The sequence below is a fragment of the Gossypium raimondii genome, chromosome 13, assembly GCF_025698545.1.
Source record: "Gossypium raimondii isolate GPD5lz chromosome 13, ASM2569854v1, whole genome shotgun sequence".
Lineage (NCBI taxonomy): Eukaryota > Viridiplantae > Streptophyta > Magnoliopsida > Malvales > Malvaceae > Gossypium > Gossypium raimondii.
The window spans coordinates 1,683,624-1,705,000 of record NC_068577.1 but is presented as its reverse complement, the minus strand read 5'-3'; the positions used below and the strand labels follow the sequence as shown (position 1 = coordinate 1,705,000).

General features: G+C 30.9%; 3 protein-coding genes across 3 annotated transcripts in view; 2 read left to right on the top strand and 1 right to left on the bottom strand.

Moving 5' to 3' along the window:
• The window catches only part of LOC105782300 (ACT domain-containing protein ACR9), a 2,924-nt gene extending 366 nt beyond the window's left edge, over positions 1-2,558 (bottom strand). The window contains exons 1-6 of the mRNA XM_012606967.2: positions 2,310-2,558; positions 1,989-2,228; positions 1,785-1,890; positions 962-1,313; positions 355-639; positions 1-249 (exon numbers count right to left, since the gene is read on the bottom strand). The exon at positions 1-249 is cut by the window's left edge and continues 366 nt beyond it. Of these exons, the coding sequence (XP_012462421.1) occupies positions 103-249; positions 355-639; positions 962-1,313; positions 1,785-1,890; positions 1,989-2,228; positions 2,310-2,463 (1,284 nt within the window). The 5' untranslated portion in view covers positions 2,464-2,558 and the 3' untranslated portion in view covers positions 1-102. The remainder of the gene's footprint in view (positions 250-354; positions 640-961; positions 1,314-1,784; positions 1,891-1,988; positions 2,229-2,309) is intronic.
• A 12,213-nt stretch (positions 2,559-14,771) lies between these two features.
• LOC105783544 (dolichyl-diphosphooligosaccharide--protein glycosyltransferase subunit 4A-like) lies at positions 14,772-15,003 on the top strand. Its single transcript, XM_012609068.2, has one exon. It carries the CDS (start codon positions 14,772-14,774, stop codon positions 14,883-14,885), a length of 114 nt encoding a protein of 37 aa, XP_012464522.1. The 3' UTR covers positions 14,886-15,003.
• Positions 15,004-19,631: 4,628 nt separating this feature from the next.
• Positions 19,632-20,414, top strand: LOC105781086 (uncharacterized). The gene has a single exon (XM_012605668.2). The coding sequence runs from the start codon at positions 19,632-19,634 to the stop codon at positions 20,412-20,414; it is 783 nt and encodes a 260-aa protein (XP_012461122.1).
• Positions 20,415-21,377: the final 963 nt, after the last annotated feature.

The window sequence follows — 21,377 nt, the reverse complement described above, 5'->3', positions numbered from 1 at the left end:
TCCAACAAGGAGTTGCATGATATGCTGCATGGGGATAGGAGTGTTTCAGAAACATACAGCAAGAGCAAAACCATCAGGCTGCTGTCAATGTATTCGATCAGTTCACCAGCCCATCAGTGTTCTTCTTACTTTGTCCACAAGCTGATTTCGAGCTCGACAGCTTGTTAATGGGAATTCATGGCTGTCATCCAAAAGAAATCTGTAGACTTCCCACTGGCGATCACAAGTCGAATGCCTTCCAATTTCAGCCTACAAGGAAACAGTAAAGAAATCACGTCATGCATGCTAACAGATATTCAGCAAAGAAAACAAAAAGCTAAAACACAGACAAGAAATACCAATGTAAATACTTACCAAGAAAATGCATATCCCTAGCATTTTAAGAGCCAATGTAACATCATAGAAAACTCGGGGCCTTCCCTTTCCAGATGACTCGACAGGGTTAGCAACCAAGAGTTCAGTATCAGGGCCTCGATTGACAACAATCACTCGAAAAGGTTGAAGCATCTCCTCTTGTAAACGAGAACATAAAGCATTCAGATGCTTGGGATCAACAATTTTGTTTCCATTTGCTTGCCGAATAAAAAGGTCCAAACTGCGGTAGCTTTTCACATTTGAAGAGAATCTACCATAAGCAATCTAAATGATAAACAACAACAACCATGTATCGGTAAAATTGCGCACTGCCGGCCAATAAAACAAAAAATGTGTATCAAAGCCGCATGTTCAAAAGAAATTCTAGCGATCTAGACCCAGTAAATTTAGAAATAAAAGCATCCCAACTTGATACAAAGGCACGATAAGGGTATAAAGGACAGTCCCTAACTTGATTCCAAATAATATATCAAGCATCTCACAACAACAGGGTTGATACTTTTCCTCATTAAAAGTAAGTCCAAAGAAGCCTAGATAACAACAATAATCAGAAGAAGTCAAATAACAGAAATCTCATGATAATTACCTGAAAATCAAAGTCCTTTGAAGTCCTCAAAATGTCATAAAAGAGTCCTTTCTGATCAACACATTGTATTTGAAGCAATGTATGAGCAGGGCTCAATAGATTATCTACAGTAACAGTGGCCTTCTTCAGTGTCATCATATCTGATTTGAGTTCCTTTGAGCTAGCTTCTTTGCCAGCCAACTCGTAGGTAAATAACTCTTCTGCTACTGCAGGAGGGAGAGAAGGCAAGGCCTTCAGGTTCTCATATTCCGGCCCTGCCAACTGAAGCTCACAGCTGATACAATAATTCTTCAAAACAGAAATTAGATGCTCCCTTGTGTCATCTCGTCTCTCTTTTGTATGTAAGAGTTCCCTGTAATGAGACAGCCATGCATTAACAACGGGTAATAAAAGTTTCCACTAGGTAAAGTAGATTTAACTCAGGAGAAAGTTTCGAAAGTTTCGACCATAGAACAAGTATACTGTATTATGCTGCTTTCATATATACAAATTTCTACAGCTCCACCATCTTCATCTCGATCTCAGCCAAAAATCTACTAGACTATAAATATTAATCAACAAAAATCCACCATTACAGAAATCAACATTCACAAAGGTCCAAACAAGAACCAGCAACACTTAAAGGAAAAAAGATAGCACATCAATAAATCATCATAATGATGTTAAGAGCTTGTTCTACACCGCAAGGGGTGCTGACTCAAAACTAGGTATACATCCAAGACAACGAGAGTTGAAAACATGCTATACAAAGTTAAAAGAAATCAAAATTTGCATACTATATAAATCGGTCGAATAAAAACTTCTTTATAATATAAACACTCACATTCCATCCGTGATGAAAACCAAGTACATAACTCTTCCATCCGGCGTTGTCATAACTTTCACTCTTTGAATTGTAAACTGGAGCTCCGACAGTATCCTTGTAACATCTATTTAGAAAAATCCCATAATTTAGCTACTAATCTAAACATGGTGGACGAATCAATCAAAAAGCGTAAAAGATTTAGAAGGGTTCTAGGTCCCTAACCATGAAGTAATCCCTTGCGGTCCAAGCAACAAAGTTTCAACAAATAAATCAGAGGATGGGTTGTGCTTCCATTTCCATCTCCTCCTTGCTGATAATTAAAGGAAAAAAATGGAACCAAACACGAAGGGCACATCGAAACAAGCCTATTCTTCAAGCTTTCCCAATCAATTTCACATGAATTCGAAACATTTGGAACCAACCAAAATACCATGTAACACCATCTTCCATCCGTCGAAAAATCTAACAATAATAATTATATTAAAAAAAGGCATTAATATTATTAACTTAACACGGCTTTAATTAAAACAGATTTAAAGGCACCTGCTCTGGTGATTGAAAGTCCGAATTCGAGAAGGGTACGGCAAAGATCACAGCCGAGACCGGGCTTATCGGGGCAATTGACGGTGACGATGGTGGGTTCCGATGGGTCTTTGGGTAATTGGATTAAAACGACGTCGTCATTTGGAATACCCATATCCGGTTGGTCTTTCAAAGGGTCGGCGGAATCAATGTCGGCGCAGTGAGAGGATGGGAGTGGCTACGGCGGCGAGGTTTTGGTTAAAAATAGAGGGGGGTGGTTTATTTTTATTTTTTAGGTTTGTTCGTTTGTTGGCTCTTTAAGTGGGACCCGCTTCTGGTTGTCCACGTCAGATGGTGACGTTAGATGAAGGGTGTTTTAGTAATTTTGACCGTGAGCTGGTGGTGATAACTCATAAAGGTGCAGGGGAATCTACGCTGGATTTTAGTGGCTTTGTATTTATAAAAATGTCGCGTTATATATTTATTGGATTAATTGCACAAATGACGCCTCTATTTTATATTTAGTTATTGAATGGTAAAATGTTTAATTTAATATCCGTGTTAACTTTTTTACTGAGGTACAACTTTGACCAATATTATGATAATATATGGCACTTTAGGATAGAGTCAACGGACCTCAAAATAATTATTACAGTTTTTCTTTACCAAAATTAAATTAACCCCACTCCCAAAATATATTTAAAAATTCAATTTTTCCTATATTTAACTTCATCCTCTCAAATCTCAATTGCAACTTTTGGCAAATTCTTCTAATTTTTCAATTATTTTTTCTTTCATAACGCAAAGGTTGTTATTAGTGGGTATATCCCACATCGATTAAGTACAAACTACTAATAAGGTTTTTATATAATTTTACTTCTTGCTCTTATTAAGTAGTTGGTGTATAAGTTTATTATATGTTGTCTCTTGTTTGGTTTGTGTCATACCATGTGTTTTTTATAAACAAATTTTCTTTTCAAAAGGTGAAAGTTGTTATTATATTAATCTTAACAGATCTTTTATAACTTTTGTAACTAAATGAAAAAAAACAAGTTACGATAAATATAGTTTACCCATTATTTAAAAATGGAATCTAAAATTGATGCAACTAATTAATAGTTTCTTTTTAACTTAATCTTAAACATGTTACCACAATTATAATACAAAACTAATTTAAACCATCAAATAACAGCCGTTGATTAAAAATATTAATGTTACTTAGATAAAGACATCAACCTACTACTAAAATGAATATAATTTTTTCTTTTAACAATTTTATTATAGATTCTGATCATATTTGTTTTTTTAAGCGAAGGTCTAACATTATCCATAGCTCCTCTTCAACCCATAAATAGGAGCTCCTCTTCAACCCATAAATAGGAGGATAATCAGCGCACTCGAACTCACATCCTCCTACATTAACAACAATTTCCATGTTAATCGAACTAAGTCAATCTACAAAATGGGGATAATTTTTATTTTCTTTGCTACCACACAATAGAAAGAAAAATAGAAAACAACCAATGAAGGGATGAGAACATAACTCAGCTGCCAGCAGCCCTTGTCATTTTCTTAATAATAACATATAGTACTCCCACCACCTCTATTTTAGAAATATTTCCACGTTATTTAAAAATGATTTTGACATATAGTGTTTTAAAAAAAAGACATTTTTACTACTTTTTTAGAGTTTTTTTTTTTTTAAAAATTTGTAAAAATATTTTATCATTTTAGATAGGTTAAATTCTACTATTAACCCCTATACTTTACAAAAGTTGTGGGTTTAATTCCTAGATCTTTCGAAATGGTCAAATTTAGTTATTGTGATTTTCAAAATTTAAAATTTTAGTCCTGAATTGTAGAGTAAGCATCGTATTTCGGTCAAATTAAGACACAAACTGAGAGTGACATCGCGACAATAAGCCATGCGACGACGAGACAATGAAACAGGGGAGAAGCAGAAACGATGTTGCGATGACACAATTGGGGAAGTTGCGACTTGTCATGCAATTTTCTCAGTTTTCTTCTTCCAGTTAAATTTTGATTATCTGTCCCAGTTGAACTCTGGTTAGTGTACATTATTTTAAGATTATTTGACCTACAAATTTAGCCTATAAATAGGCCATTTTCTACCCTAGAAAGATTAACCCATAACAGTACACATTTAAGTATTAGTTTTTGTAAGCTTTGAGGGTTCTTATTTTTAGGTTTTGGGGTTTACTTTTTATCTCTATATTTGTACTCTTCATTTTTTTCGATTTAGTGAAATTATCTTTACCTGTGGCTTTTTTATCCTCTTCGGAGAGATTTTTTCATGTAAAATTTTTGTGTTCAATCTTTTCAATTTTTTTCGTTATTTTTCTTATTCATTGCTTACACGGGTTTATCCCCAACATGAACCAAACAACAGTAGTTAATTTTATTTGTTTAAATTCAATTACTAGTCATGTACTATATGTACAGTGTAAATTTAGTCCATATTCTCTAACAGAATCATTCTAAGTCCCTATATTTTTGAAATTTGAAATTTCAATATTGACACAACTGATAATCTCTAATCCACTAACTGAAGTTTTAATGAATAATATATGAAAATAACAAGTGACATGTCATTACATATATGATAATATGTTTGCTGCATTAACTTTTGGAATAGTAGAACTTAACTTAATTAATTTAATAGTTCTTTGTTTGGTGAAGACCAAAATTTTAAAATTTAAATAGTACAAGGATTAAAAATAATTAAATTAAAGTATAAAGATCAAATTCACAACTTTTATAAAATACAAGGACTAATAGTAAAATTTATATAAAATCCCAAAAAGACAAAAGGTGAAAGGGACAATGAAAGCTTTTTAATTGCCGCCGACTGTGATGCAAGTTGAAAGGAAAAAACAAAAAGTGGCCAAATAATTGCAAATAACCTCTTGTCAATCTAATTTAACTACAGGTGATTCGAATCTCACAAGTGAATTAAACGTGGTTTGGATAGGCAATGAGGTATAATGCGACGTGTTTAGTTTTTTTTACCTCATGTTATAATATTTAATTTCATCGTCACCGTTAATTTTGTACTAATCGTAAATAAACATATCGCTCATCCAAACTCACCTTTAATCTATGTTTAAAATAGTGAATCCAATCTATAAATCCAACTTTTCAAATTGAATTTTGATTTATCAACAAAATATTAATGTTAGGTTTTCATAACTCAACTTAAAAAAAGTTACAAAATGGTCACAGAACTATTCAGAAGTTTTAATTTAAGTCATTGAGTTGTTAAAGTCGTTGCTGTATGGCTTTCTCCATTTGTACCACCTGCACCAATTGAAAGCTCTTCTTCCCCTTCTCTTCTACAATTCATTTTTTTATGAAATCGCTTTAAATGTTATGATTTACCTTAAATCGAATTATGTTTTGAGTTTGGATTATTTCAAATGAAATTAATTCAATCAATTTATTAATTACATGTTTTGCTGAACTAATAAAATGATATTCATCCATCCTTGGTAAATAATTGATCATATCCATATGCTCATCATAAAAGCGCTTGGCTTTTCAAAGTGTAATAAAAACGAAAAATAAAATTATATGTCAAAACGGGTAAAAAAGGAAACCGATATGCCTAAACGAATAAAAACGTTTTAGACATATCGAAAAATGTTTTAGAGCATAAATTCCGGTCATCTTACTTCAGTCAAAGGTTTATCTCCAAACCCGATCTGCTACCAAATAGACATCAACAAAAATGGAATCTTAGCATGGAAAACAAGTCCTCCTTTACCCATGGATGTGGCATAATGTGAGCTAGGCTTATCTTTATGACATGTTAAGAAAGCAGTTATATACCTGGTTTATCTTTGTATTTAAGAGTCTCTTTAGATCGGCGGTGTGTTTACTTGCGGTTAGTGTAAAACAACAATGACAATAAGACTAGATAGTATAACAATACTATAACGTGAAACAAACAAAAAAAAAAAACTAAATGCACCACACTAAAAATAAACACTCATCTAGGACCTAAGTCCTCTTCAAACAAACTTTTGGGTTACCATACATATTTGTGCTTTGACTCTAATATTAATTAAAAATATTCTGTCCAAATTCATTCGCCCTGAATCTAAGCCAATTAAACAAAAACATAAATATCAAATTCTTAGATAAAAATTCTTAGAACTTGTTGCTGTAGTTTAGGGGCGACCTGGGCTCGAATCCCAGCAGCCACGGTATACCATTTACACTATGTTTGGTTTGGTGTATTGGCTAATCCAATACACCCCTAATCGGTGGCCCCACCCAATCCCCCCTCATTCCTATGTTTGGTTCATAGTATTGCCTAATACAGGCCTATTACGTTACGCCCCTAATCCCCGAAATTCTCTGTTTTGTAATCCCTGCCTCCTCCTCAGATTACATCCGTTTTACATCTCACGCCCTGATTTGCCCTCTCAACTCGAAATCCACCTCCAGCCTCCCCCTCCCAACATCAAACAGCAGCTGCGAGCGAAGTCACCTCCACCCGACTCCACCGTCTCAGGTCTCCGGCCCCATTGTTTCGGTAAGTGCTTTTTCACTGAATCTTTCCATCCTCTTTTTTCGGTAAGTGTTCTGGGGTGTTTTTACTGTATTTCCCGTTGTGGGTTGTGATGTTCATGGCTGCTTTCTTTGGGTTTTTTGGCTATGCTCTTCAATGGCTTGTTATCAAACAAATCATTTCCCTGCCTTATTTCCTGGTTAGTTCTCCATCTTTATAGACTCTTTCATGGTATTAGTAACTTTGATAGACTTAAATTGCCTGGTTTCTCTTCTTCCTGGGATTTCTAATCTGTTCTATTTTTTTACTGAATTTTGCAGTTTTTTTTCCTTCCATTTTCTTTAAATTATTTATTCTATTTTCAGAATTTGCTGCTTTTGTAAGTTTAATTTTTTTTATCTTCGTTTCCATGGGTAGGTTGGGGGGGTTAGTGGAATAATTATATACTGAACCTCAATCCATACAAAATCAAACATTAGAACACAATGTAACATAGTTTACCAAATGAAATGTAAAGCTAACAAGCTTTTAATCCAATTTTGCAATTAAAATTAGCATCTAACAGGGCTCTGTTTGTAAAATAATAATAATAATGAAATTTGGTGGCTGGTTGTTGAAGTAGTAATGAATACTTCTCTAACCATTTCAGGACCTTTTCTCACCAAACTTTTTACCATAAATCCTTCATTATTTGCTACTTTCAACTAATTTCTGAATATTTTTTTTTGTTTATAATAAAGGCTATGTTTTCTGAACTTAGGAGTGATTTCGAATGTGTTTGATACGAATTTATTCAATATTTTCTTTTATGTTTTTCCATAACTTTGTAGGATTATATTATAAGAAAAATGAAGAGTCAGTAAGGGGAATATGGGATTTTCTGTTGAACCACTCGACTTGATACAGTTTATTCAAACATTCGATAATAGCCCTTTGCTTTTCTGCATCACAAATAATATTTTCTGTGCCTTTGTATAGATAGCCATTTGGATCATTTGCATGCTAGCTTTGCTTTTTGCTGTTTTTGTATTCTTCCTCCCTATATGACTATGTTGAGTCATTTGATTATAGTTATTGGAGATTTGAATCTCGGTCGTAAGTCACCATCTATTGAAACAACATTTATTCCCTCACCCCCCTCTCTTCTGTAGCATATAGCAACATTTATTCTAGTTTTCCTGTCCACTAAAAAACGTTGAAAGATCAAACAGATTTGTGGTATTGGTCTGATCAATTCTGCTTCTACATCAGTTGCTCTTAACGTAATGCATTGCATGCATCATCTATTTACAATTGTAACATCCATGTTTTGTTATTTAAAGATGCTCTGTGTGGGAATGTGGGGGCTACTTGTTGTTCAGGAATAGGTACCAATTTGATCAAGTTACTGAGGATGCCATGGTTGATAGACTGAGCAGTTTCTCCCTCGACGATAACAACTTTGAAGCGGTGAAGCAGCTTTCTTGCAGCATTGCCAGTAAATTTGATGTTTGATCTAAAAGTTTTTAAATGCCTGTTTATATATTTTGGAATTATGTTGCCAATGGAATCTTTTTGTCAATGTAAACGGTATTAAATCCTGATATTAGATTTAGTGAAACAAATCATTACATGCGTGCACGTATGTTATGGCTTTGTGTGTGCTTTGTGTGTGCTTTGCGCGTGCTTATACTCGATTTTTCCTTTTTTCCAGCAGAATGCAACTTGCAGTGCATCAGGACAAACTCAAACTGTTACTCGTGAGGCACCAACGATCACCCAAGCTCCTGTTCATTGTAAGAACAAACACATACTCTCTTTCAGTAGTTTGTCAATATTCATTAGATGTATATATATATATATATATTTGAGCCATCTGTTCTTCATTCACTGTGCCACCAGATTAGTTGATTTGCCTTATACATGGTTTCTCTGTTTTGCCACTTGTGCCATTTTCTTTATTGTTGTTCCAGCATACATACACCCATTGGGTGAGGAGTAGTCTCACTATCTCTGTTTCTTGACGATTTTTTTTTCAAATGAAACCTATTAGAGAATATGTCTTTGAAAGGTAGGAGATAAAACATGTTGAAGCTTTTCCTTTTTCCTTTTTTTCCTGCTATGTCGTAAAAGTAATCTTCGACTTCGAGTCATTACTAGCAAACACAAAATGCATCAGTTGATATTTAATACCGATATCTTCATCATTTTAATATGCACCCATGCTAAATAATCACAAGTCTTGCTATCAGTCTAGAGAAGAATAAAGATACATCATATTTCATATATAGATGTTCGAATCTAAACCAACAGTTCTGTTTTGGCTGGTATCAGGATGTGGGTTAGCCGAAAGGAGCAAGCAGAAGTCGTTTTTGGCATACAACATTCTCATGGCGAATGATTTCAGCACGCCAAGGACATCTTGCTAATGTAACACAGTGAAATTTGTCAAGGTGAAGGTACTTTAGCTCTGATCTTGCACCTGTTAATCCAAACATGCAGAGAAATCCAGCTTGAAGTTGATTATCGCGACTCGATGAAACGGTGGGTCGGGGGATTAGGAAAACATGTACTTTCTATGTGAACTGTTTCCAGCAGTGCTGGGGTGATAAGTGAGTGAGGCGGGGATGATGATACCATTGATATGGCTAACTTCCCACGATGTAGTCTGTAAATTTCATGATTGTATTGATACAAAAACTACATAATGATAAAGCCTACAGGTTTTATAATCTATTAGATTATGTTACATCCCAAAATAATTATATTTATTAATAACTTATATAAGAACAAAATGAAGGTTTGATTGACATAATAAAATTGAAGCTTCAAGTTAATGTTTTAGGTTGAAAATAATACATTTATTTTAGATTGTCATTTGTATTATATTTCAATTGAATCGATATAAAATCACAACTAATAAATAAACTAGTTTTATATTTTTAATTTTCCACAATTTCTTTTGTAATTATAAGATTTGAACCTCTTAACACGATTTTATATGATGATTTGAGTAAATTCATATAAGAATATTAATTATTAAGAATTTTATTAAATTATATATTTTAACTATAATATATTTAATAATAATTATGTTAATTTAAATTTTATAGTATCATATATTATGATTTGAGTAAATTCATATAAGAATCTTGATTATTAAGAATTTTATTAAATTATATATTTTAATTATAATATATTTAATAATAATTATATTTAAATATGATTAAATTATTTATTATTGATAATAATAATCTTATTAAAATTTAAATAACAATAACAATAATCATTTACCAAAACAAATTTATGCTAAGGATATTCTAGTCATTTTAGTTTTTTCCATTATGCTATTACACCTCTATTCCATTCAACTAAACACAAGATTACTATTACGCCTCTATTCCATTACATTCAACCAAACAGTTGATTTGCTATTACACCTCTATTCCATTACACCTCTAATCCATTACACCTCTATTCCATTACGCCTCTAATCCAATACAGCGAACCAAACGTGCCCTTATTTTCTCAGTTGAAAATAGCTGAAAACGGCGTCGTTTGTTATTTCATTAAACCCCTTCAACTAAATTGCGAAGACTTCGAAGAGTAATAAGTCGAAATAAAAGGCTTTCATCTTTGAGTTGGAGTCGTTCCTTTCAGAGATCTGCTCCTTTGGCACATTTTCCCGGCGTTTTCTCTATCCGAAAAGGTACGCCATTTTTTATTCAACATCTGCAGTTTTCTATCTTTAATAGGCATAGTAAATTATCCCTATCTTAAAACAGATCGCCAATTTCTTTTAGGATTCACTGTCTACACGTAGATTATATTTTTTTCCCCTAATTTTTGTTTGATCATTCGAATATTTTTAGTTTTTCCAGTTATTGAATAGTGAGTCGTAGCAATCATGGTAATGTAACTTGGTTATTGGATAATTTTAGCGATAAAGGATTGCATGGGGGGAGTCAATGGGGTTAGACTCTGTATCTAAAGCTGTGGGTTGTAATCACCACTGCCATCATCAACCAGTCAACCCAGTTTTCTTTTTGAGCTTAAAGTGAAAATTTTTAATTAATATAGGACCTTTGTTTCAGAGCATTTAAGAAAAAATTAATGAGGAATGTAGGTTGAATTGAAGCACAATTAGGTTTCGGCTTTTGATTGATGACTTCAAACGTTTAGATCAGATAGTTTGCCCGTGTATGTGGTGATTCAATTATGAGGTTTACGGTGGTGTTTGTTTTGTGAAAAATAAATTTTGGAAAACTGGATTTATTTTGTATACAAATTGATATGTTTGGTGTTTGGATGATTTGTTTAAAATCTTTTTCATAATGTATAGGATTTTTTTTTATAAAATTTAAATATGTGATGCTATACATTGAATATCAAAGAATACTCTTATTCATACCATATAATTCTATATCAAAATTACTAGTACAATATTGTCTACAAACATAACTAAAGCTACAAATCACAATCATATTGTCCATACAATAGAACCATGTTATCAGGAAGGACCAAATTGTCCAATCTAACAAGATATGAATTTTAACCTTACAACAATTTTTGAAGTCATTTTCTTAAGGTTCTTATTTCAAATCAAGAAAGTTTTAGCTTATTCTTTATGCTTTGATGGATGATCAAAGACACAAGAAAGATTATTTATTAAATCCTTCTTTTGTCAATACTTGTCCATAGAGATATGATGAGAAAATTTTATCCTCAATGAATTAGTGCAACACATTAGCAGTCTCATCAAGTTTTTCTGTCATACATATATGTTATCATCATCAGTAGATTCTTAGATATTTTTCTTTTTACGTTTTGATCTTCTAGTAGAAGAAGATGCTTTTATTTTGACCGTCTCGTTATTTTCAATCAGAAAGTTTACAAGCACCTAACCTTCCATTAGCATCCTCCCAAGTCGATACGAGCAAATGTTTTGACAAAGCTCTTTGTTGCCATATCTTTGCTAACAACCAAAGCCATCTTATCATAAAGCTCAAATTTTTATTCAAAAATTGTTACATACTTCAGGTATGCCTATATAAAATTTTTCACAATTAAAACAACAAGAAGAGTAAATAAAGATCACTATAATTGCTTATCACATGTTCTATTATAACAAATCATCTTCAAATTATCATCCCATCCAAATCCATTATTTCTCGAATTTTGCATATAATTTGTCATGTATTTTTTATAGTGTCTTGAGATGATTTTTCATATGTTTAGTGTTATGTTCAACTTTGAATTTGTTTGAAATAGTTGCAGCACTCGACTAAGAAAAGTTATTCTAAAAGTATTGGATTGTTTATTTCCTTTTTGAGCCTCCTCTATAGAAATTTGAGAAAAAGGTGTTATATCACTTTGTAGCTAAATTGTGGATTTTCCCCCCATATATATGGGATACAAAAAAAATATTTTGCATTTTTACAGTGTTAGCTTGAAGTCGGAGTCTAGAGGGCCGACTTCGAAGTGGGCACCTCCAAAAACTGATTTTCACTCCACCATTTGAGAAGTCGATACCTAGTGGAATCAACTTCAGAGTCAAGGTGTCGACATCCTCTATTTTATTTTTAAGCTTTGATCAACTTCCTAGCCTTAAGGTCTTCGGCCATCTCTTTCACTTCCCAGCTCCCAACATGAAGTTTCTCATCCCACCTGATAAATCTCCATTTTCACTGATTTGCAAAAGAGTTGAAGACATTTTCTTGATCATTGCTAATATACAGTTTACAAAGATTTCTATGAAGATCTAGTTCACCAAACAAGCCGTCATTGTTGCCTTTGGACAACAATGGCTTAAGGTCCTCTAATGGTGGTACAGGTAGTGGTCCATGGTGAAGCTTGCAAAGATTGAAGGAATCACATACCGTTTACTTTAAGAACCGTATTAAAGATATTTTCACTGCAAAAAAAAAAAAAAAAGGATCTAGTCTTCTTCTACACTGAGTTCTTATTTTACTTAAATTACCTACAATAGGTGGGCAATTTACTTTATGGGAAGACATAGTCAAGTCTCCATCTAACATCTCTAATAACTAAATCTCTCTTATAAAAAGTGAAATAGTTTTTGACCATCAGCTTTTGATGAGATCGTAGTGCTTCAAGTTCTACCATATCTGTTTTTCTTTCGGTCAGCAATAGCTCTCTCTAATTTGGTATGAAGTGAAGAACAAATTTTAAGAACAAGTTTAACCAAGTGGATTGTTATCGACTTTGTCTACCTTAAGTGCTTTGGGATTATACTAAACATTTGTTACAGTAGTGACGGTAGCCTTTAAACACTCTTATTTTAATATAATAAAATTGTATTTCACTTGTCAATTTGATTGTATATATAATTTCAAATAAGTACACTTGAAGTATAAACAATTTTTAAAAACAATTTTTAAACAAAAAAAGTTAAGATTTATGATGACTTTAGTTGTTGGTAAAGATATAGCAACAAGGAGTTTTGCATTAGCATTTGCTGATTAGATTTGGAGGACTCCATGTAGGGTTTAATGCTTGTAAACTTTGAGATTGTAATACTATTGTGATTATGTGTAGGACCATATTATTATATCTTGAGTGCTTATAGTCAATATCGTATAAGCAGTTTTGTATGATTATTTGGTTTGAACAATATGTAGTATCATTGGTATGAACAATATTGTAGTATTATGTTATTTTTCTTGAATCTATAGTTGTGTTTAATAATCAATAAATCGATATATTTGAAGTAGATGAAATTAAAATTTTGGGCGAACCCCAAAAATGACATTGTTTTTATGTCCTTGAAAAATTATAAAATTAGTGTAATGAAAAAATTGCATTTTAGCCCTCCCGAAATTTATAATTCAATTTTGACCCTAATTTTTCCTACCTTTGCCCCGGTATATGTACATATTAATATATGTAATTTAAATTCTATTTAAGTATTAGTATATATCATTTAATTCAAATACAATTATATTATGTTAAATAATGATTTTTGAAATTATTTTTGTATTAGTATTATTCTTGAATGTTCAATGCTTACTTGAAAAAATCTGCCAAATTCCAAACACTAGAAAATATATAAGTTTTTCTAAATTTGTAAAAATAGATTTTCAAGAGCTGTTTTTTTTACGAAACAGACACACTGTTACTGTTTGTAGCGTACATCTGGGTTTGAATTTAGTCATATCAAATTTGGGTTCAAATTGCTAGTGAATGAACTGTATAATCATCCATATCTTTGTTTACTTCATGTTGGTGATGAAACTGTGAATATTATCTTGTAATTACTGCCAGATACCATGTTAGCTTTTATTAAGATTAGAATGAGCAAGTTTTTATGAATGTTAGTCTATCATGTGTTTTATCTTATGTTGCTCCAATTCTTCACTTTTTTTTTATAAAATACTTGTACCTATCGCAATACATTACATATTAGGATCCTTCTTCAAATACATGAAAACAAAAATTTAAATCTAACATTCACTTTTGCCTCATCCAACAATTTTATGCATTTATTCTCCTACGGAAGTTTAGTTATTGGTTGAGATGGTAAAAGTATTACGGAAGCCTTGTATTAAGAGTCAAATTGTATTTTGCTATCTCTACTTAAAAAGTGAGCAAATTAGTCCTTGTACGTTATCATCCATTTGTTTTGTTAAAAATTGGTATGACTGACAGAATAATCAGAAAATGATATGTGGCGTGTCACGTGCACTTCGTGATAATGTATAGGGATCAGTATTTAACAATAGAAATGGATGAAATTTTTAACAGAATGATTAATTTGCTCATTTTTTAATGTAGAGGGGGCAAAATATAATCCGACTTCTAGTATAAGGCCCTCAATAGTGCTTTTCCCGATTGAGGTCAAACATGCGTAAATGTGACAGAGTGTATGTTATTAGGAGTTTTTAAGTTTCTTTCAGATTATGGATTTATTGACAGTATTTGTTTAAAAAAGATTTTATGTGGTAATGCAGATGATTGATGATGAACAACTGGGGTTTCTCGCCAATTTTCTGGGCATTTTTATATTCGCGTTGGTAATTGCTTACCATTACGTGATGGCTGACCCAAAATATGAAGGAAACTGAACTAATTATGTTATTTCTACTTTTTAACTTTTTTTTCATATATATGTATGGAACTAATTTAGAAAAAACTCAATATTATATGAATTTATATTATACTATGTTAGTTCTATTTGCACAACTTTATTTAGGTTGTTTAATATATATATATATATTTGATATTTTAGGTTTGGATTGTTTAGGTTGGTGTTAGTTTCAGGTTTAAATTTCCTGTATGACTCAAACAGTAGTTGTTGAATTTGTTAAGTTAATCAAACATATAATCACCTTGGACTAAAATTTTAAAAATCGAAAAATATAAAGATTAAAAATAATTAAAATGGAGGATAGTTATTGTTTGGTATAATGGGTTGATGAAAAAAAAGTCATAATTTGTTCTATTGATTTCCCACTCCAGGGAGTGAATTCCAAACAAGTAAAAAGAAGTTTTGTCATAAGGAATCAATATAGGTAATGAGAACCTACAAGTAGGGGATGTCTGATCCATATCAAATTTCTTGTTAAGTTCATTGGTGGAATGATTGAGAATTTTTCACTCTTCTCTTAAATCTTTGTTTCTCTAAAACAAACATTTGTTTTTATTTTTAATTGCTACTTAAATTATATCTTTTCTTTTGTTACAATGTGATACTTAAATTTTTTTTCAAGTTGGTACAGTTAAACCGTTAAATATTTAAAAAAAACTTAACCCACAAATTAGTATTTAAACTATACTATTTTTCTCAAGCTACACCAAAATGTTATATCCATTGAAAAATTTTCAAGTTGCTACATCATATAAACTTAAAAAATATTTTTTTAATTATTTTATTTTCCTTTTCCTTTACATTATTCATCTCTTTCTTTCTTATTTTATAATGTTTGGCAATACTAGCAATACTCGAAATTTGCCTTCCCGTAGTCGAGATGATGGCAATTGATTCTATTTTCGAACTTCAATACTTGCTTACTCTACCAAACGGGAACAATAAAGTTATTTCATTAATCAAAATCAATGTTTTCAAAACTAGACTGGAATCGAACGAGTTACTAGTCCTGATATAAGGGTTGAACCGATACAGATTGTTGAACCAAACTAAAAAATCATTTGAACCGATTTTCCTTATTTTTTCAAAGTTTCTATTTTTATGAATTTTTAATAATTTATTTGATCAAATCGTAAACTGGAGTTCAACTACTAATCTAGTTTTGAAGAAAGAAAAAAAAGAAAAAGATATATATATATATATATATATAGTTTTAAGAATATGATGCGATCAAGAATTATTTGTTTTTGTTCTTTAATCTCTCCCCTTAAATACCACTAATAAATTTACAATCTATGTTTTTGGTGTTAAATTTTTTTTAATGAAATCATCTAATTGTTTATTATTATTTTTCGATAATGTATAATTAAAAGGTTAGTACTCACGCGCTCACGATAGAGATAATCTTTAGCCATCGGGCTAATTATAAGAGTTCCAATTGTTTATTATTAACTTTTGGTGAATTACAGAAATCATCGTTAAACTAAGATTAAAATTATGTTCCCGTCATCCGATTTTTAAAAATTATGTAATAGTTATTAATGTTATTAGGTTGTTACATTTTGATCACTCACCTATTAACTTTCATTACTCCCTTAACAAAATGATGACGTGACACATTGAATTAAGGGTTAATAATAATTTTGTCTTTAGACTCTAGCAATAATATATTGATAATGGTATTGATTGACTTAGTGTCACAAATTAACTCGACATCAAATTAAGATTGATGATAAATAATTGTAGTGCATTAATCTTATGTACTAATGTGTTTAAATTTCGTTTTACTCAAAATTTAATTTATCTTTTTCATTTTAATACCATACATATTGCATGTTATTATTAATTAGTCTTAAATTATACGTTTAGTTATTTATTGTATGTTATTTTAAACACACCTATGTATTCTATGTAATTTCTACACGCATAAGCGTATAATAGAATTTCTATTTTATGAGTGGAACTCTAAGAAAATCTAAAATGTTTCCGTTAGTTATTGGGATCTTTTTTAGTTTCACAAGTACAAATATAGTGCAATTATAAGTATAAAAATTGGTCCGATCAACTATATTGTAGAACCCAGTCAGTATAAAGTATAACAAGTGAAGAATCGACACACACATCATAATTGTGGATAATCATTTGAGAATAATATCGTCTTTCATGCACTATTATTGAGTAATAACATGATATCTTATCAAATAAAATCAAAATTAGTAAAGGGTTTATAAATAAATACTAATAATTTTATTTAAACATATAATTATTAATTATTAATTATAATTATTATATTTTTTTCAAGTTTAAGGATTTATGGTTATATCATTGTTTAATGGTGAATTATCCGCAATTATTTAAACATATAAATATTAAATATTAATTAGTCCTAAATTCACTATTAAATTATTATCATTGTAAAACTGTTTACGTCCAAAACTTTTAGGATCCAAATTCTTATTCCCAAATTACCCTTGTTAAAAAAATCAACATAGGTTTTTCAAGGGCAATTAGAGTAAAATGGGAAAAAGATAAAAAAAAAAAAAAGTAATAAGAAACTAAAGGCCAATGACACATCATTTTCCCTTGTATTTGTGAATCGTGATCCCATGTGACCCACTAAGGCATCCCTCCTCGAAGCTAGCGACCTATCAAAGCCATTTGCCCACCCCTCCTTCCCTTTCCTATTGTGTATTTATGTTCGAATTCAGATTATTTTGAGTTTAAATAATTTTAATGTATAGATTAAAAATATTCGATTGTTGTTTTCTTTTATTTATTGTGAAATCGGATTGGACTAAGTTTGGGTTCAACTAATTAGATTGGATTTTCGAATTCGGGTCAAAATCGATAAATCAGATTCTATCACTTTTAATATCTATACTATTTATAAATAATTTGATCGAGTTAGCGTTACCATTCAACGATAAATATTACTCAAAAATGTATATATTTATTTCTCAGCTTAACCACTCAATTTTCAATAAAGTTATTACGTAATTATTTTTACCCACGTTGTTGTTGTGTCATCATAATCTAGCGTGCACGTGTATATATATATTTATTTTAAATGCTCTACTAAATTGATGTTACGAATCAATTAAATATCAATTTAATTATGAAAATATTAAAATACCTTTTCACATACAAATTAAATTATAATTTTTATGAAAATATTTTTATTCCTATAATAAATCAATAAAAAGTTGATCATAATAAAATTTCAACCCAGTACCATACCATGCATTTATATGGTGGTCCAATATTTCATATTTTTAATTATTTTTTGTACTCTATACTAATTTTAAATAAAAAATTGTTTTTGCTTTTTATAATCATGCTTAATGATGAAAAATAGTATAATATTCACAGAAAAGCAAGCTTTTTAGGGTTATTTTTTAAATCTAGCATAAGGGTTTTAGGGCACTGTTACTATTATTACTTTTTTTCAGATAAAGCTAAAGAAGAAGAGGTATGTCGCTAATTCTTTTGAGAAAAAAAGGGTTAAATTTTGTTTTAGTTCCTTTACTTTGCAAAAATAGTGGATTTAATCCGTATACTTTAATTTGGTCATTTTTAGTCCTTGTACTTCTCAAATTTTAAAATTCCAGTTTTCACCAAACCATAGCTGTTAAATTCATTATTTTCAAAATCTGATATGACAAATATATTATCATATGTGTAATGCCATATTAGCTTGTTATGTCCACATATTACTCACTAAAAATTCAGTTGTGGATTAACGAGTGTTATTTCGAAAAGTATAGAGATCTAGAATGATCCAATTAGAGAATATAAACTAGTACCAGTAATTTAATTTGGTCATTTTTAGTCCCTGTACTTTTATAATTTGAAAATTTTAGTCCTAACCAAATGATAACTATTAAATTCATTAAGTTACGTTATGTTATTTTTAAAATTTGATGTGTCAAACATATTATCACAAGTGCAATGCTATGTCAATGCTATGTCTATTTGTTATTTTCACATATTCCTCACAAAAAATCAGTTAATAGATTTAACGACTACCGATTGCATTAAGACTAAAAATTTGAAATTCAAAGAATATAGCCACTAAGAATGATCCAATTGGTGAACGTGGACTAAATCTATAACTTTACACATGATACATGACTAATGACATAATTTAATCAAATAGATTTAACGGTTACTATTGAGTCAAGGCCAAAATTTCAAAATTTGAAAACTACCCAGGGACTAAAATTGATCAAATCTCAGAACTAAAATCTTAAAATTCGTAAAGTAAATGAACTAAAATTGATCAAATTAAGGTATAAAGGACTAAATCCATGAAATTCACAAAATATAGGGACTAATAGCTGAATTTACCAAAAAGGGGAAAAGAGCTTCATACATATATATAATATAATTCACTAATGGGGCGAGATTCGAGTCAAACTTGAAGACCTGGGTTCTTGCAATGCTTCCTGGGCTTTTTCATTTTTGTGTTTTGTGAAGATTAAGACCTCTCAGTGAATCTTTTTGTTCTTCTTCATTCTTCTTTTTTTCCTTGGGGTTTTCACTTGTTTCTTGTACTAATGAAGTGATATTTTCAACTACTTCATTGATGGTAACTTTTCCTCCAAAAGAAGGTTTTTTTATTTGTTTTTGAGGGAAAGTTGAAGAATTTTGAGTTTTGTTTTGTAATGTAAAATTAGAAGAAGAAGAAGAAGAGGAGGAGGAGGAGGAGGAGGAGGAGGAAGATATGAAATCATTGAGCAGTGTGGGGATTGGTTTGAGCATAGCTTTTGCTTCTCTTTTGTTAGCTTTGGTTGGTGAGTTATATTATTTGTTATGGTGGAAGAAGAGATTAACAAGTAGAAGGGATTTCTTTTACATGTTTTGTTTGAAAACTTCATCATCTTCATCACCACCAACAACAAATGAAGATGATGTTCATCATCATAATAATTTGCATTCAAACAAAGATGGGATGTTGAAGCCATTTGATGACCATCAGCATCAGCATCATCATCATCAGCCCGAGTTGATGAGGCCTACGCCAAGGTTTCTCTTCACCATTGCTGAAGAAACAAAGGAGGATTTGGAGTTAGAAGAAGGTAAATCCAAGGGTAAGTTTGGGTCAAGAGATATGAGTGTTGAAACCCCATTTTTAACCCCACTTGCTTCCCCAACATTTTTAACACCTCCCCATACACCAACGGTTGATGAACCCATTCAACAACAAGGGTTCGACCCTTTGTTTGAAGCTACAACTGATGCTGAGTTCAATAAGTTAAGATCATCACCACCCCCAAAGTTCAAGTTCTTGCAAGAAGCAGAAGAGAAGCTTCATAAAAGAATGTTAATGGTTGATGAGGATAATGATGGTAATAACAATGGTGGATTTGACGAAGAAAATGGTGAAATGACACCTCCTTCAAGGTATCTCAAAGATGAAGAAGATGAATCTTTTATCACAATCATTGTTAATAATAATCACAGTCATCAACAGGTAATTCCTCTAAGTCTAACCAAAAAAAATTGAGAATTTTCTTTCAAAAAGAAAAAAACTTTTAGGGTTTGATTTAATTATTATTTTTTTTTAAATTTGATATGTAATGTGTTGTAGAGCATGTGGGAGTGCACCAGTGGGGGTTACTTGTTTTTATTTTCAATCTCCATTTTTATGTGAATTTATTTACTCATTTTCTTTCTTCTGCATTTAAAAAAAAATAAAAGAAAATTAACATTTTAGTTTCTAGATTGAGGATGAGTTTGGATGGACGGTACGTTTATCTGTATTTAGTGTAAAAATAGCGATGACGGTGAGATTAAGTACTAAAATGAGAGAAAAAAAACGTAAGCTAAACATACTGTACCGCCCTGAAATCCAAATGTACACCATCAGTGGCAGGGATTAAGTTTTTGGAGACCTAGTAAAATTTTCAAAAACATTTAGGAAATTTGAGGGTCTAATTGAATTTTTTGTAAAATTTATGAGATTTTTTAGAACTCTAAGACAGCTTAATTAAAATTTTTAAAAAATTTAAGGGAAAAATAAAATTTTTCAAAAATTTTGAGAGAACCCTAAATAATGTTATTGATGTTAACATGCTGATAATTTTAGTGTATAATTATTGTTAGTGTTCATACATTTTTAGACTGTAGGAGAGAAATTTTAGGGTGAATATTTTAAAGTAAGTTTTTCATTTATATAAAATATTATATTAGATTTCAGAAAAATGGCATTAAAATTATATTTATATAGAAATCAATAATTGAGTTATAAATAAAATAGTAAATCATTTATGATTAAACATTCATTGAGCTCGGATTTAATATTTAAATAATGTATTTTTAATTATTTTATTTAAATATTTCATATAAAAATAGTAAAATGGTAAAAAGACTAATAGTTTAATATTACTTTATTTTTTTATTAGAAGAGGGCTTTTAAGTAATTTTATAATTGAGTTCGTGTCGAATTAACTCGTAACACGAACTTCAC

What these genes read in the sequence shown, in the direction of transcription:
- LOC105781086 (XM_012605668.2), top strand. Translation starts at nt 19,632, where the DNA reads ATGAAATCATTGAGCAGTGTGGGGATTGGTTTGAGCATAGCTTTTGCT.
- LOC105783544 (XM_012609068.2), top strand. Translation starts at nt 14,772, where the DNA reads ATGATTGATGATGAACAACTGGGGTTTCTCGCCAATTTTCTGGGCATT.